The sequence below is a fragment of the Mustela putorius genome, unplaced genomic scaffold (genome assembly GCF_011764305.1).
Source record: "Mustela putorius furo isolate JIRA1106 unplaced genomic scaffold, ASM1176430v1.1 tig00003836_pilon_pilon_pilon, whole genome shotgun sequence".
Taxonomy (NCBI): domain Eukaryota; kingdom Metazoa; phylum Chordata; class Mammalia; order Carnivora; family Mustelidae; genus Mustela; species Mustela putorius.
Window position 1 is genome coordinate 36323497 of NW_025421989.1, and position 18541 is coordinate 36342037.

At 41.1% G+C, this 18541-nt stretch overlaps 1 protein-coding gene across 13 annotated transcripts in view; it reads right to left on the reverse strand.

The window, feature by feature from the left end:
• Positions 1-18541, reverse strand: part of CASK (calcium/calmodulin dependent serine protein kinase) — a 362863-nt gene that overhangs the window by 47418 nt on the left and 296904 nt on the right. For all 13 annotated transcript variants that reach the window (XM_013057510.2, XM_004754920.2, XM_045089473.1 and 10 more), the window contains 3 exons: positions 9378-9455; positions 6881-6961; positions 1791-1979 (listed from right to left, as the gene is read on the reverse strand). In XM_013057510.2, coding sequence (XP_012912964.1) covers positions 1791-1979; positions 6881-6961; positions 9378-9455 — 348 coding nt within the window. The remainder of the gene's footprint in view (positions 1-1790; positions 1980-6880; positions 6962-9377; positions 9456-18541) is intronic.

Genomic DNA, 18541 nt, shown 5'->3' on the forward strand with positions numbered 1-18541 from the left:
CTAACTCTTCCTGTTTAGCAAACTGTGCTAAACTGCGTATTTATTTATTTGACGTTGGCAGCCCTGGGGAAAGTGAGCTCTGGGAAGGGGCTCTGTCTTTCCTGCCACTACATTACTGGCATCCAACATAGTGATTTGCGCACAGTGGGCACTTAACAAACATTTGCTAAATGAGTGAATGAATACGTAATATGAATAAATGGGTATTAGACTTTCAGAGCAGGGTGGAATCTGGGGGGTCATTTAGTCAAGTATGCTTCTGGCAATAATTGTTAAGCAAAGTATGAGCAGACTTGAAGTGATCTGCCCAAGGCACCCAAAGGCTGCTACTGCCTGTGCACTTAAGCCACACTGAAAAGGGGTGAAGTGATTTACATGCCCCCTGCCTACTTTAAGTGCTGTGCAGAGATCAGTTAATGAGAATTGCAGCCAGAAACATCTAGAGCTGAGGGCTCTCTGAAAATCACAGTCAGAGAATCATTGCTCTTTAGCTCTCCCTTTAATCTGGAAAGCAACTGGGCAGCTTTCTTAAGTAGGGAATTTGTTTTTCTATATTGCAATATCCCTTTTCTATGCTCTGAGGGAGAGATAGGAGTGCATAAGTCTGAAGGCTCCCCCCCCCCCGCTTAAGATGGGATTCCTCCCCCAAACTTTTCCCATGGTCTTTATCTCAGTGGGTAGCATCACCGGCCATACGGCTGTGAACACCTAAAGCTTAAGGGACATCCTTGGTAACTGCTTCTCCCTCTGTCCCCACTGGCCGTCTGTTATCTAGGTCTATTGATTTTACTTTTTTGTTAAGTCTGTTCACCTCTTTCCATTTGGTGTCTGCGCCTCTACCTCCCAGTTCCAACTGCTCTCCCTGGTCCCAAGCCAATAACTTCCTCACGGGTCTCCCCACAACCTCCCTCCTCCCTGTCTAATCCGTTCTCTGGAGGGCGGTCTTTCTAAAATGCAACTCTGATCTCTCCCTGCTTGAAACTCTTCAATAGCCTTCCACTGTCTTTGAGATAAAGAACAGAGTCCTTAACATGCCTTAACATTCTTTCAACACTGTGTGTGTCTGTTCCTGCCAGTCCATTTTCTATACTGCAGCTGTGGTGCCCTCTTTCCACCCAGAAGAGCCCTTCTGAACCATGGGCTTCCGCACATGCCGCTTGGGTGGCCTGGACGGTCTCCACTCTGCCCTACTGCCCCACGCCCCACTTTGCTCGCTTCACTCCAAGGAGTCTTTCCTCGATCTTCCCTTCCCCATGTGCGAGGATTCTGTGACAACGAAGCGGGTTCGGCGTCAGTTCTATTCCAATGCTGTTCCTACACCCCGAGGAAATGAATTTGTATCAAAGAGATAGATGTGAATGGAAGGAATGTTATTTTAGCCACATCGCTCAGTTCTTAGAAGGCCTTCCAGATTAGTCTTCCTCTCATTTTGCAGAAGGCCAAAGATCTTATAAGAAGATGTTTTTCATAATGTCATTAGACATTCGCTTTGTTGCTACCAGTATTTCAAATTGTGCCCCAGAGGTTTTTCCTGGAGTGCTGTAGCAGGTAGGTCCTTTTCTGGGTGAAGCTGCAGAGCATTTGTGAAAGGAGAGGCGGGGGGTGGGGAGCCTCAGGCATGCTGTCAGGTGGAAGAGCTCTGGGTGTGGGCTCGGAGGTGGTGGTGGAGGAGCGGGAGACGGACCGCTTTTCAAACTGTCCTTGCCCCCCTTCCTCCCCACCTCCTAGCAGCACAGGCTGAAGTTGGGTGCCCTACTTCCGGCTGGGACTTCAGAGTCTAGAAAACTTACCATGGGCTCATCTGTGTTCTTTTGGAACTGGACCAGGCGAACTCTGGTCACATTCTCCATATCCATATCTCCGTTGGCGCTTTCTGGAGAATCCCCATTTAAATAGGGCGAGGTGGGGGGAGGAGTGACCCTCAATGCTTCATCACTGTAAACTTCATGAGCCACTACATCGTGAGTCTGAAGTAAGGCCTGGTAGTTTATGAAGAAAGTGAAATATTAATAATAGCACTATGCCAGGAGAAATGTGTTATTTCAAATAAAGGCAGACATAATGCACTTTCAAAGAACTAAGTAGAAAGAATCATCTGTAAACAGAGGTGGCAAATTTGGGCTAGGACTTACAATGGGAACGCATTTAAAAAGAAACAATGCAGTAATTGGAGTTTTGAGCAAATATCTTTCTGGACAGTATTAACCAAAGGATGAAGATAATTTATAACCTATGACTTAGTAAAAGGAATGAAGAGACACACCGGTGTGTCTGGAAAAAAATGTAATTTTCCAAAATATCACATACAATATGGAGCTCAAAGTCTAAATGTATGTAATGTTTTTGTTATTTTTCTTTTTTGGAGCCCTTGCCCAAATGAAAAATAAGCTGACAATTATTATCATCAATATTTTTGTGATCAATATTTTTGCAAACAAAGAAAAAGTGATTTCTTTGTATTGATACCCGCATATGCTATCTTGGTGAAACTGGATAACCAAGACCCCTGGATTCCCTAAAAATGGATATTCTTCTGCTTACTGTCCTTTCTGTGTCATCCGAAAAAAGTTTTTAATAGCCATGAATATTTGAACATCTCTCCTTCAAAAAGAATTTTACGGCTGAATATCAGCATGTTTGGAGCTCTGCACAGATTCTACTTTCTCGTGTGCTAACTACAAACTCCGTTCTATTTTAATCTGTGATCTGCATGGTGATGAAATATCCGGAGATCATGAAATGCAATTAAAATTGCTTTAAAAGTATAACCCTTTGCATCTCAAATTATTTAATTAAAAAGCTTATTAAAGTAATGACTTGGCTATTTTAATCTTAAAGGCATGCATACGAGGCAAAACTAAAAGGTAACAATGCAGCAAAATCGTACAGAAGGTGGTGTTGGTCTGTCCTCTCAGTAGAGCATGTGCTTGGAGATAATGCGTTTGGGTTTCTCAGGGAAATGGCGGCTACTTTCAAGACCGTAGAGGGCTGGTCTAACCTGGGGTCTGGGTAATTGGGCACAGAACAATGCACCACTTGAGTGCAGGGCTCCATGAAAGCCCTGGGGACCTTGGCTTCTGGATCCCTGCCCTGGCTGCACCCTGCACTGGCACCCCAGGCCCAAGTATGGTGGTTGGGATCTGGGAGTAAATCCTTCTTTTCCTGGGTTAATTGTGGCCACTTAAGAGACTAATATTTAGGGTAGAAAGCAAAAATCAGTAAGAGATAAACTGAAAAACTTCCTCGGCTAGTATTAGGTTTGTCATACCAACTATAGATGTAGCTTCCATAATTGGGGAACTTTCAAAGACAGGTTTTGTATGACTGGAGGCTGTAGAGCCTGGCAAGCAAAGAACCAAGCTTTCATTAGGAGAATGTGTCACATGGGTTGGAGAAAGTGTTTATGCTGCTTTTTTGCAAATGATTTCTATTCACCCTTTTAAGTTACATAAGCAAACACTTGTATTTAGTGTATTATTTCTAAGGAAGGATTAAGTCCCAACAATCACAAAATAATACCCAAATAGAACTTCAACAGAAAAATACTCAAATGAGGTCACTGAATAAGGTCATACTTGATGCTAAGCATGATTTGCCACTGTCAAGGCTGCTGTCAAAAATAAAACTTACCCCTAAAGTTCGAATGTATATGCAAACTGAAAAAAAGGGGCTACTTAGATTGTTCAAGGAAGCCAGTAAAAAAGAATATACAAGTGGTGCCTGGGTGGCTTAAGTGTTCGACTCTTGATTTCAGCTCAGGGCACAATCTCGGGGTCATGAACTGGAGCTCCTTAACGGCTCCCTGCTCAGCTAGGCGGGGAATCTGCTTGAGGATTCATTCTCCCCCTCTTCCTCTGTCCCTCCCCCTGCTAGCATGTGCATGTGCATGCTCTCTCTCCAAAATAAGCAGATAAAACCTAAAAAAAGGAAAAAGAATATGCAGAATAAAAAATTGGAAAAATCTAAGTCTCGATATTTTTCTCCAAATATGTTATGAGGTATAATTGAGCAATTGGTAATAAGCTGAAATAGCTATTAGTTTTAATTACATAAGAATCGTGTAATAGGAAAGAAATACTTTCACTTTTTGTACTCTAGCAAGGACATGGACAAGACAATTAACTTGAGGCTACAGTGAAAAAATATCTGACTACTTTAAAATAAGCAGGAAAAATATGAATTTTATGGTTGAAAAGTGGCTCCTCTGGCTTCTAAATTATCAATCGTACAATGGGCCACTAAATAATAAGAATATCATCATTATCTAAGGTGATTTTAACCATCTTATTTTTTTTGAGAAAGTAGAATACAGATTTGCTTTTAAATTCTTCTGTTCCAGATACTTTCTTTCATTTTTATTTTTTTAATTAACTAGGCTCTCCAGTGTGGGGCTTGAACTCATGACCCGAAGATCAAGAACTACATGATCTACTGACTAAGCCAGCCAGGCGCCCCTAGATCTTATTTCTTAAAGGAAAAAAGCATTAACTTTATTAACCTTCTCTTCTATTAATATTTGTCTTTATAATGTTTTATATTTTACAACTGCAATAAGCAAAGGATCTACTTATTCTTTTGTAAAAAAAAAGTCTTTCAAAAGGAATAATTGAAAAAGGGATTAGTGTGATATTTTTTATCATGACCTCTAAAGGTAGAATACAGACTTTTAAAAAAAGATTTAATTTATTTATTTGACAGAGAGACACTGAGGGAGGGAACACAAGCAGGGGGACTGGGAGAGGAAGAAGAAGGCTTCCTGCTGAGAAGGAGCCTGATGTGGGGCTCCATCCCAGGACCCTGGGATCATGACCTGAGCCGAAGGCAGACACTTAACGACTGAGCCACCCACGTGCCCCTAGAATACAGACTTTAAAAAAATAATTCAAGCCTATTCCTTTTTATTGTTTAATTACTTTAATATTCACAAGTATCTATATCTATATTCACAGGTAATTCAATATTAAACCTTCATGTTTTAATGATCAGAAAGCAAAGAAAAAGCGAGGTAATTGAGGCAGGACGTGTGAAATGATAACTATGCTAAGAATAACTCCCAAACCTCAGTATAATAAAAACATAAGCATTACAATATTCCCCTTTAAGCTATTAATATTTCTTTAAAAATACCAAGATTTTAAAACCATGACTTTAAAATGCTTATAAGATAAAAGCTCCAGCACTTAAAAGTTTATTTAACTTAGTATATCTAGCTCAGAAGTATATTTTCCACAAGGGATGTTATTTAAACATATGCTTATTTGGGAACGACCAGTGAGCTCAAGTTTATAGGAAAATGGACCCTCATGACAGGTCAACCAACTTTTAGGAGCACAGGCTTTGGAGCCCACAAGATCTGGGTTTTGAACCTCAGCAAGACCACTTACTAGGTGAGTGACCTCTAGCAAGCCTCATTACCTTTCTAGGGCAGTTTCCTCTCTGAACTGTAAAATGGGCTTAGCCATGCTCCCTCACATCCCAGCCATCAGCACATCCTGTTGTGTCCAACCATCTCCATGTTGCATTGCAGCCTGCCCATTTCCCACCAGTTCCAGCCTTTCGCAAGCCTCTACCACCTCTCACCACAGCCTCTTTTAATTCTCACACCAGAAACCATTCTCTGCACACCAGCCCCAGGGATCTTTCAAGCACAGATCTGATCATATTTTCCTGTTCGCAGTCACTCAGTGTTGCCTGACTGCGATCAGGAGAAAATCCAGACTCCTTGTCACAGCCTGGAAGACCTGACTTGCTCTGGCCTCTGCCAACCTTGTCTAGCATTTTTTTTTTAAAGATTTTATTTATTGGGGTGCCTGGGTGTCTCAGTGGGTTAAAGCCTCTGCCTTCGGCTCAGGTCATGAAACCAGGATCCTGGGATCGAGCCCTGCATCGGGCTCTCTGCTCAGCAGGGAGTCTGCTTTCCCTCCTCTCTCTCTGCCTGTCTCTCTGCCTACTTGAGATCTCTGTCAGATAAGTAAATAAAATCTTTTTTCTTTTAAAAAAATATTTTATTTATTTGAGAGAGAGAGATAGACTGAGAGAGCATGAGTGGGGTGGAGGGGGAGAGAGAGAATCTCAAGCAGACTCCCTATTGAGCATGGAGCCTGACACAGGGTTCTATCTTGTGACCCTGACATCATGACCTGAGCCGAAATCAAGAACTGGGTGCTTAATCAACTGAGCCACCCAGGCACCCCCTGTGGCTAATGTTTTAAAAATGGTATATTCAAAAACTAATGAGGAAAAAAAAAGTTACAGTTAGTTACAGTGGCTAACTGAACATAATAAAAAATGTTATGTATTTAACATAAATTTCCACTTGTAATCATGCTTTTGAACTGCAGCTCAATAGACACATCTGGACCTTCTTTCACAGAAAGGCATCTCATCTGTTTTGAGTTCGGTTAACCATTTAGCATTGTAACTGGCTAACTACAGGTGCTGTCCCCAGTTTCCATACAGTAGAAATGAGTGAAGAGAGTGGAAGAGTTCTGCATCATCAAGTGATAGAATTCCTCCACTAAACCACCTGGGATCAGAGGTGAAAAAGATCCCACCTGGGATCTTTTCAAGTGAAACCTGTCTCTAGTTTGAGTTCTCTGTCATTTAAATACCATACATAGTTCCAGTGACTTAAGAACTATCCTGGCAGGAGGCAAATCCCTTATGTGATGACCATAGGGATAGCTTCTTTATAACTATGACACAAAGTAAACAAAAAGGATCTTGATGTATTTGGTATTACCTGGTACTGTTCTCTTTACAGTCTGCTATTATATGAGTAATGCCATATCCAACAAAGACAGCCACATTTTAGGAGGATTATTAAAAACTTCTTTTGAAAGTGAGGTTTTAGTTCTAGAGAATTTTAATCAGTACTTACCATGAAATGAGGTTGTGTTAAAATACGCTTTAGTTCCTTTGCATCATTATTCTCAGGGTAACATGAAATTTCTTCCAATACCTAAAAAATAAGCAAGATGTAGGACAGTATAAACAGGACGCCAGCTTTAGAAAATAGAGAATTCTTTTAAATTAGAAATTATGAGTAGATTTTTATTTTTTTTTACAGCAGGCAAAACAATTACTTTAGAAAAATTCATCACTTTATTAAAGGTTATCAATATAGAAGAACATTATTGATGGTAATAAAAAAATAAAACAAATTGCTATAATTTCTCTGACTCAATTACCCAACTATAACCCAAAAGGTTATTGAAAAATACAAAACAAAATGACAAGTCCACAATACATATTTACTACAGGTATAAGTCACTTAACTAACTTAATGGGCAAATATCTCTATAAATCTTTTTCCAAACTCACTATCAAAACAAATCTGTAATAAAAGTTAAGAGCAGCTTTTTTTTACATTAACAAAACAGTTGATTCCTTTTAGAAAGATTAAAATGATACAGGCTCACATAAAGAACCATTTAAAGAAAAGAAACACTTCAGTAATTTTCCTGCAGCCTGGCAGAGTCCGTGTTCTCTGCACACATCTCACATAGCGGAAACCACGCCTCTGCCAACACTTCCTAGTGTTCACTGCCAGGGAATCCAAGGGAATAGTTAAAACCCCAAACCCAAAACCACTGAAAACTTCTCCTTCCACTCTGAAAGTTATCCGTTACCATTAGGATGGAGTTTATCCATTTAAAATTTGAGTATGTGACAGGAGACCAGGGAAAAGCCTCTGTTGTCCTGCCCCGCCACGCGTCCCCCGCCCACCTCAGGGTAAACACTCTACTGCGGTTCTAACCGTAGATGGTTGGACTCACAGAGTAGTTATACATATTGCACTCCTAAGGTTGAGCCAATCAAAGACGGCTTCAGGAGGGCTGGATGTCAGGGGCACACAAGTCATCCACCCAGAGTAATCTCTTGCATCATCTTGGAGAATCTTAATACTGGGGCAAGAAGGAGCATTTAGAGGTCATTTAGAGGACCTCTAAGGCTTAGATTTTGCAGGCATACCTAAGTGCTACTCAATCATCTCCTCAGGAAAGAAGGATAAAGACCAAACAAACACTATAAGGTTTCTTTCTGATCTAAAAGAACCCTTAACAAGTGCTGGTTATGCAGTTAATTCATATTGTGTAAGGAAGATAATAAGCAAAGTCGCCTCGGTATATTTTATGCTTTGAGTGTCTCTACCAGTGAAATGAAAGGATGAAAACATGTGTTCTCTCTGGTCCCTGCTACTCTCAAGGTCTGTACTTTTAAACAGCCAGGTGTGGTCCCCTAAGTCAGAGAGAATAGCTCCTGGTGCCTTTGACCTCATTGGGCAGGTCCAGCAGCACGGCTGGTCTTGTTTCTCAGGGAATATGCGAGGCTCTCTAGTGCAGGCATGGGTGTTTAAAATCTGGTAGGGAAGGAATTCTGTTTTTCATACTCTTTTCACTTAGTAGTCTCACTGTATAAAAACTGCTTTCAAAGGGAAATGTTAATTTGCATATGGACTTTTATAACATCAAAAAGTGAAAGAAAAAAAGTACGCGTCTAATGATGGAGGACTTGCTAATTCATTATAATTTAGTAATAACAAAGACTTACTCCTTCATTAGAATTTTATATTTGTATAAACATTGGAAAAATGATTATATAATGTCAGGTAAGAAAAGATGTATTTTGATTGCAGCTACATGAAATGTATATGCAAAAAAATAAAATTTATATGCAAATGGAAGTGACAGGAAGTGTATACACAGAAATGAAAATTACTGTGTTAGGGTGCTGGGGTTATGTATGAATTTTTACTTATCCAAACTTTTTGCAATATCATATTTCTATAATAAAAAAAACCGGGGTGCCCGGCTGGCTCAGTCAGCAGAGCCTGTGATTCTTGATCTCGGGCTTGTGAGTTTGAGCCCCACATTAGGTATTAAAGTAATCTTTACTTTAAAAAACATTTAAACATTTAAAAACATTTTTTAAAAAAGTTGGTAACAGTACAGCCATGTACACTAGCTGATAATTTATAAAAATGACTTCTCTCTCAACTCAGTATACTTGTTATAGATATTTAATTAACTTCCAAACACTACTGTCTTAAAGAAGCAACTCAAATTTTCAGAGCCTATTTCCAACCATGCGCAGTAAAATAACTTACTAAAAAAAAAAGAGAAGTACAACTGATATGTTAACATGTTCAAGTTTACAGAGCAGAACCAGAACCAGAAATCGAGGCATTGTTGTCCCTGAGGCTTTTCTTTCTTTCCTGTATGTAAAATGTTCAGTGATAAACTTAGAAATACTAAATCTGACTGTATGGTCCACTGTGACTCCAACGAAACCACCTCTTTACTGTGCAGTGGAAATGTTTTCAATAAAGGTAGCAAATATGACTCCCAGATACATTTATAAAATATATCACTTACCTCTTTGGCTCTCTGTACTGCATCACTTGGAGGATTCCTGATTTGTGGTGAAGATTTTGTGTTAATTTTGTCATACAGCTAAAAGCAAAGAAGAAAATCCAATCAACACTCCTAATTCTTTGCTACAAGTTCAGAGCTGCCTACTTATTATTTCACTAAACAAAATCTTCCTCTGACAAACGCTTGCTGATGATTTCAGGGTCTCCTTCCATTAATAATCTCTCACTCATTCAGCGTAACTTGTTGCAAGAGGAGTCTTACGTGTATTGTTTTAGAAAATCATCTTCAAATAGATGATCCAAGATTCTGTCAGTGTGGCAGTTTCTTTTCTCATTTAAAATCGATCACTACTTCAGAATTGCAATATTTTGTTGCCTCTGATAGAAGCAACATTCACTAACATGGATCTAGAGCAAAATGAAAGAACACTTTCTGGCCAAGACATGTCTGAAAGAATTTTCAACGAAATTGAAATCTTGGGAAAGGGCAAACCAACTCCTTCTAGGAAGGAATGTTCTCACAAAAGGTTTATGCTTGTTTTACTAGGGCTGTTTATTAACAGTATCAGTGCTGGCAACCTTCAGCAGGAAGTGAAGGACATGAACTTTTTCCTTTTGAATTTGCAAATTCACAGAGCATGAGAAGACACTGAGAAGAATCTAAATATATTTCAAAAACGCCACAAATCTAACTGATCCAAAATTTGACTTTCTGAAGACAATTAATTCTTTAAAGAAAAATCTCGGTAGGGTGGAAATGTAATTAAAATACTAATTTCTACCTCAAACAAAATGGCTCATTTGACAGTCTGCTTTGAAAAGTGAAAAATTAAAATGGATTTTGGCCAGTCTGCCAATGTCTATTTCCTAACTTCTCTAAAATAGGTGGGTTTTTTTTTCCTGCTTGGTTTTTGTTTAGTTTTTTTTTTTTTTTAAAGATTTTATTTATTCACCTCACAGACAGGGATTACAACCCGAGCTGAAGGCAGAGGCTTAACCTACTGAGCCACCCCGGCGACCCTGTTTAGTTCTTTTTTCCCTCCTCCTGTGTACCACAATGCTCGTGTACAGGTCAAATACTGACTGTATACATCCTTCAGGTTACAGTTAGATTTCTTCATACAGATGCAAGATAAAGCCTTACGATTTGTTTGGGCCACACCATACATAAAAATGCCTTACAAATACATAAATTAATTACAAAGATGACAAATGAGAACAATGTGAAGATAGATCAGTGACCATTTTTAAATGAGGGCATTGAGAAAGTACTACTAAATGAGAGGTTAAATGCACACTGTAAGTAGGCTAGTAAAATGCTGTTTAAAATATTATACAGTTGACCCTTGAACAGAATGGGTCTGAACTGCACAGGTCTACTTACTCTGTTTTCCCCCCTAATAAAAACAGCACAGTACTCTAAATGTATTTTCTCTTATGATATTCAGAAGATTTTATTTATTTGAGAGAGAAAAAGAGAGAGCATAGAGGGAGAGTGAGAGGGAGAAGCAGACGCCCCACTGAGCAGAGAGCCTGAAGCAGGGCCCAATCCCAGGACCCTGAGATCATGACCTGAGCTGAAGGCAGATGCTTAACCGACTGAGCCACCGAGTCGCACACCAAGTGCTAACTCCAGAGAGTAACAGTAGTCATACCAACAACAAGAATTACTACTTTTATTGAACACTTACTAGATGTTAGTTATTAGTTAAAATTCTTAACATATATTCCCCCATTTAACCTCAGGCAATACTGAATACTGTTATGCTGAAAATAAATAAATTTAATTAAAAAAAAAACCTATCAGGTCGATACCCTTTATTTTTCCCACTTTACAAATGAGGAAACTGAGGCACAGGGTAGTAAAGTGAGAACCGCTGTTCTAGGTTTATAGCCACTTCACAGGTGACATACAGATGCCTGGAGTTTCAACATTTTTTAGGGCCCTGCTTCCAAAAAAGTGCTCAGACCAAATTTTCCTCTGTTCCTTTGGTCTGGCCTCATTCAGTTCATCACGTATTTGCCCAAAGTGCAGTGGGACTAGTGGTGGAATGAGGGAGAGGTTGGGTGCTTCTCATAAAGGCAGAAGCAGTAGAAGGAATTAAAAGAAGGGGTCTTCTGTCTGAGGTGGGGGCACTGGGCTCTGCCCCTCCAGCTCCTAGGAGATCCCGGGACTGGAGCAGTTCCAGCAGTTACTGGACACAATGGATGCTAAGAACAGACGGTGAGTCTCAACTGGCTGCTCTTGAAGCAGAAGGGTGAGCAAGAACCATGGCAGGAAGGGGCAGGGAGAAACGGGGCTCACTTTGTCACCATCAGAAGTGAGTCCTTGGGCGCCTGGGTGGCTCAGTGGGTTAAAGCCGCTGCCTTCGGCTCAGGTCATGGTCTTAGGGTCCTGGGATCGAGTCCCGCATCGGGCTCTCTGCTCAGCAGGGAGCCTGCTTCCCTCTCTCTCTCTCTCTGCCTGCCTCTCCGTCTACTTGTGATCTCTCTCTGTCAAATAAATAAATAAAATTAAAAAAAAAGAAGTGAGTCCTTGTTGTCTCCTCCATCTATCCATCCATCCACCAACTGAGCTCCTACTATGTACTAGGCCGTGCAGTTCTCTTTACTGGGGTTATGAAAATGAAAAAGAGGACAGTCTTGTCCTCAAAAAACTCCCAGATTCCAAAGACACATAGAGCCAAAGCCTAGAAACCTGTGTCAGCTGGATCCTGTTGAGAACCTGAGAGTAGTATGGTTCCCAGCGCTATCAACTGGAAGAGATCTCAGCTGAGTGAGCCCCGAGTTGGAGACTATCTGGATATGCATGCATAAGATGCCAACCTTCATTCCTCCTCTTCAATTTCTGGGACTGGGTTTTTGCCTTTGGGACTCAAAACATTTTAGCGATATCCACAACAAATACAAACCATTTATTTATTTATTTTTAAAAGATTTTATTTGACAGAGATCACAAGTAGGCAGAGATGCAGGCAGAGAGAGATTAGGGTGGGGGAAGCAGGCTCCCAGCTGAGCAGAGAGCCTGATGTGGGGCTCGATCCCAGGATCCTGGGATCATGACCTGAGGTGAAGGTAGAGGCTTAACCCACTGAGCCACCCAGGCGCCCAAATACAGACCATTTAAAAATGTGGCAAAGCAGGTAAAGAAAAAGTCCTCCATGGAGGAATGCTTTAATGCAATGTAACGTTAGTGTTTTAAAACCGTGGTCCGAGAAATATGTAGCTTTTCAAGTTCTCGTTCTTAGGGATTCAAAGTCCAAGTGTAGGTGGTTTTGTGAAGGCGCGGGGGTAAGTGAGACGTGGCTGGGCTTTGAGAACAAAGGAAGGCTGCAGCATGTATAAAGACTATCTAGAATGATATGATTTGGGACTTCCTCTGTACCTCTTGTACCTTCAGCTGGAGCCCAGAACAAAGACCTATAGGAAGGAAGTGGCACTGAGCATGCTAGAAAGCTGCCAGGGCCAGACCGTCCTTCTAGGGCTTGCTGGAAGGCAGCCAAAACGGCCCTTCCGTACTCACCCGCATGCCCCGTTCTGCCTACAGAGGCAGAAGTCTGGTGTCTGTCGGAGTCACAGGATGAGGAGACCAAGTATTTGATCTCCCCTTCCTTCCTCCTGGGTAGGAGGGCAGAGGGAGTTGCCTTTTTCCTCATGCCAGTGAAGGGTGGTCAGTGCTCCACGAGAACCACACTCAGAAAATGGAGGTACCAGTAACGAGAGCTCATTATCTCACTCTCTGGAGGGATGCTTGCCGAGTGGCAGTGATTTAGGAGGCCCATCTCGGTGTACCAGGGGTACTGTGAGAGAGTCCTTGGGGCGGCTTGACAGGTGACGTTTGTGGTCCCGAGTAAAAACACATCGATGCCTGCCTCTCTCCTGGCCGGAGGCCACCCGGGGCAGCCCTTGTCAGCAGGGTGAGGCTGGCGGTAGGGCACCCCACACCTGTAGTGTTTCCCAGAGTGTGTGTGTTTCCCATGAGTCAAGGAGCTGCCTCAGAGTGTGATCCGGCTGTAGCCATCTTGATGGAGCCCTGTCCAAGAGGGCTGCCTGCACGGAGCAAAGGGATCCAGAAATAATTAGCTGTGGGGTAACGGCTGGGTGCAGGAGCTGAGAGGGTGCTGCGGAGGCCAGCTCCAGAGTCCACTGATGATGCAGAACCCAGGACAAAGCCAGCATCTGACGACTGCCACATCGAGCGCATTGATAGCCAAGAGGACCCTAGCTGCCTGAGGGAAAGGATTCTGGAACATGCTGTTTAAGGGTTGCTTTCTCTTTTCCATGACCAGACTCTTGAGTTCCCTGACATTCAGTAACAGTGCCTCACATGGGGCTGAGTACACTGGAGATGCTTAATACATGTTTCTTTAAAAAATAAAGGCATATTTTAGCTAGTGCAGAGGAACTGGAAATAGATATTTCAAAAAAAATTTCAGAGTGACCTAAAAATAAACAGACTAGAAATACTTTCTTAGCTTGTTTCTTTAGGAACCAGGTATCATTTATCTTTGGTCCTTCCTGCATAGTTAAAACTTTCCCTCAAAATTAAGAAATCTATTTTGACCATATTTCTTTTGGGTGTGTTTCAAGGCTGATTTACTTCATCAAATATGGTTCAGCTCCTCCACGTTTTTAAAGGTAATTTAATTTGCTTCTTCAGCTCCTCCATTTTAAGGAGGAAGCAGAGGTCCAGTGAGGTGAAGTGTCATGCTCAAGGTTCTGTAGGCACAACAGCAGCGACCAGACCGTGAACTCCTGATGTGCCATCCTTTCTCTCACACCAGACTTCCTTGCTTTATATCAGAATTCAGGAACACACAAGTCTTCTGCCAGGGAGACAACCTTTAGCAAATACTTGGGGAGGGAACTGTAGAGAATGCTACTTACAGGTTGTAGGAAAAAAATATACTAAATAGGATTTGGAAGATATTAGCCAATCAACTGCAAACCTTGCCCTGTTAAAGAATGCTAGAATTCTATTCATTTCCTGGTGATAAATATCTCAGGCTTTGTGGCGGTAAGGATTCTGTCAGCCACTCAGCCTTGCCGTGTATGCAAAGGCGGCCATTAACAACCCATCAGTGAATGGACATGGCAGTGTTCCAATAAAACTTTATTTCCAAAAATAGGTGGCTGGCCGGATTTGGCCTGAGCACCACAGTTTGCCAACCCCTGCTCGAGAAGCTTAAGTTCATGGTGGATTGAAATGGTAAAATATATTTCTTTCTGCTATCTGCTTTCCTGCTATTTGAAGATATCAAGTGTATTTGTTTTTGAACTTTGTTTCATTTTTCTTTTTTTTTTTCCCACAGAGAGTGAGTGTGGTGGGGTGGGGGTGGGGGAAGATGTGAAGAGGGAGATAGGGAATCTTAGGTAGCCTCCACAGTGTGGCACCTGATGCGGGGCTCGATCTCATGACTCTGAGATCATGACCTGAGCCAAACTGAGGACTTGGATGCTTAACCAACTGAGCCATCCAGGCGCCTCCTAAGTTCTTACTTCCAGTTAACATACAGTGTTATATGAGTTCCAGGTGTACCACTGCGACACAACACTTCCACATATCACCCAGAGCTCATCACAAGTGCCCGCCTCAATCCCATCCCCTATTTACCCCATTCCCCTGCCTGCCTCCCCTCTGGTAACCCTCAGTTTAAAGGTATCAAGTGTATTTGTAAAGCTGAGGAGTAGGAGATGAGGCAGAAGGAGGGAAGAATGTTAATAATTTATCCCTAGAGAGGGGCCTGGGAATCGCTGCTCAGCAGGGGGCCTGCTTCTCCCTGTCCCTCTGTCCCTCGCCCTGTTCATGCTTGCTCTCTTGCTCAATAAATAAAAATCTTTAGGAAAAAAGTTATCCCTAGAGAGAAAACAAGAATGAGTTACTGTTCTCTCTTTCCAATGAAGTTAAGGTTCCCCAACTTCAGCACTTTTTATTAAAACACACACACACACACACACACACACACACACACACACACACACCCCAGAACAAGGAAATGTGGACAGATGTAAGGGGAACAGACTGTTAGACGCTGTCTCAGACACACTATTCTCTGCTCGTCTCTGGCGCTGGGTCAGATATGGCCACACACAGCTAGGTGCACATGCTTAATCTTTCTGCCTTAAGAAATAAAAGTACAGTTCTGTTAGGAGGCCACAATTCTACATTGGAGATGGGCTATTTTAAACAGAGTGGACTAAAGTTGGTGGTAATATTAAATTCAACTTTCCTGAGAGTGTACTTCCAAACATAAAGATGAAATCTGATAAGATGTCACTTTTTATTCACATCCAATACACTAAATTAAGTTTCCTCTTTTTTTTTTTTTAAACCATACGCCATCATATCTCATGCTCTTCTGGTTTCTAGCCCTCAAACAGAAGCCTTTGTTTTGTTCCCGGTTTATATGCAGCATTCAGCAAGATCAACATTTAAAATGGAATGGTTGGCAGGGAACCATAAAGTTACTCTCATGGGGTTGTATGTCCCACTAACTTTAGCACAGAGGAAACCAAATCTCAGGACCAGAATGCGTATTGGCTGAGATAAGAAGATAACTTTTGCAACGAGACTGCAGACATGGGCCAAATAGCGAATGGCTTTGTAGAGTTGTAGGAACACCACTCAAGTTCATGAGCAACCACCCTCTTACCACTTCCTTCAAAGAGACTGAACAAGCTGCCTGCTGGAAAGGAATTCAAATTTTTAAGAGTCAAATATTTACCTGAAAAGTATGTAATGAAGTGTGTCTGTGATCCTGGTACAACAGATGATAATGCTGTTCATGGATTTACACTGCATAACAATAATGGGAATGACTTGCCCTTGGAAACAGGGCATCTTATTTAAAATAGAACTTTCTGTACAGTTTCTGAGTTATCTGAAGAAGCTCAGTGATTAGAAACAAGCTTCAGTGTGTCACTTCTTTTTGGTGAACCTTGGGGCAGCTGTTGATATCCAACAGTATTTTTTTAAAGATTTTATTTATTTATTCGACAGAGAGAGATCACAAGTAGGCAGAGAAAGAGGAGGAAGCAGGCTCCCTGCCAAGCAGAGAGTCCGATGTGGGACTTGATCCCAGGACCCAGAGATCGTGACCTAAGCCAAAGGCAGAGGCTTAACCCACTGAGACACCCAGGCGTCCTTCAACAATACTTTAAAAAAAATACGTTTGAAATCTGGCAAACTGTGAGGGAAAGGTGATTTACTATGAAAAGGTGATTTACTACTAAGCTGGGGGCACCATGTTGCCTGATTTCAAGCTATATGACAAAGCTGCGATCACCAAAACAGCATGGTACTGGCACAAAAACAGACACATAGATCAGTGGAACAGAGTAGAGAGCCCAGATATGGAGGGACCCTCAACTCTATGGTCAACTAATCTTTGACAAAGCAGGAAAAAATATCCAATGGAAACAAGATTATCTCTTCAATAAATGGTGCTGGGAAAATTGGACAGCTATATACGGAAGAATGAAACTCAACCATTCGCTTACACCATACACAAAGATAAACTCTAAATGGATGAAAGACCTCAATGTGAGACAGGAATCTATCAAAGTCCTAAAACATAGGAGAACATAGGCAGTAGCCTCTTCAACATCAGCTACAGAAACTTCTTTCAAGACACGTCTCCAAAGGCAAGGAAAACAAAAGTGAAAATGAACTCCTCGGACTTCATCAAGATAAAAAGCTTCTGGACAACAAAGGAAACAGTCAACAAAAAAAGATGCAACCCACAGAATGGGAGAACATATTTGCAAATGACACTACAGATAAAGGAATGCTATCTAGTATATATAAAGAACTTCTCACTCAAATGCAACACCTAAAAAACAAATAATTAAGTCAAAAAATGGGCAGAAGATATGAACAGACACTTCTCCAAAGAAGACATACAAATGACTAACAGACACATGAATAAATGTTCATCATCATTAGCCATCAGGGGAATTCAAATCAAAACCACCTTGAGATACCACCTTACACCAGTTAGAATGGCAAAAATGGACAAGGCAAGAGATAATAAATGTTGGAGATGTTGTGGAGAAAGGGGAACCCTCTTACACTGTCCCTGTTGGTGGGAATGCAAGGTGGTACAGCCACTTTGGAAAAGTGTGGAGGTTCCTCAGAAAGTTAAAAATAGGGCTAGCCTATGACCCAGCAATTGTACTACTGAGTATTTACCCCAAAGATAGAGATGCAGTGAAAAGGGCCACATGCACCCCAATGTTCACAGCAGCAATGTCCACAATAGCTCAACTGTGGAAAGAGCCAAGATGCCCTTCAGCAGATGAATGGATAAAGATGATGTGGTCCTTAAAAAAAAAAAAAAAAAAAGAAAAAAGAAGAAGAAGATGTGGTCCATATATACAATGGAATATTATGCAGCCATCAGAAAGGATGAATACCCAACTTTTGCATCAACATGGACGGAACTGCAGGAGATTATGCTGAGTGAAATAAGTCAAGTAGAGAAAGTCAATTATCATATGGATTCACTTATTTGTGGAACATAAGGAATAGCATGGAGGACATTAGGAGAAGGAAGGGAGAAATGAAGCGGGGGAAATCAGAGGGGGAGACAAATCACGAGAGACTGTGGACTCCAGGAAACAAACTGAAGGTTTTATAGGGGAGCGGGGAGGAGGGATGGGTGAGCCTGGTGATGGATATTAAGGAGGGCATGTACTGCATGGAGCACTGGGTGTTATATGCAAAAAATGAATCTTGGAACACTACATCAAAAACTAATGATGTATTGTATGATGACTAATGTAAGATAAAAAATATAAAATGGGGTTTTCAAAAATTTAAGAAGCTACAATGAAACTTTGCAATGAACTTCTATAACCTATCCTGCTCACAAATCTAAGAATGATTATGCATTGAGATATTATGATTTACAAAAAGAAATTAAAACCACCCAGGACATTTTTCTTTTATGGGATTAAAAAAATACCTTTCCTCTCTGCACTGAAAATCGTTTTTCCTAAGAATTAATATTCCATAAAACTTCTAAAAATCATTTTAATTTTTAAAAAATAGTTGAAGGAAGCCCTCAAAGATTAGTTTCACAGATGAATCTCCATTTGTATGGAGATAATACACTCCATTCATTTGAAGAATATGCTTTCATTTCATTTGTGCGCTATCATTCA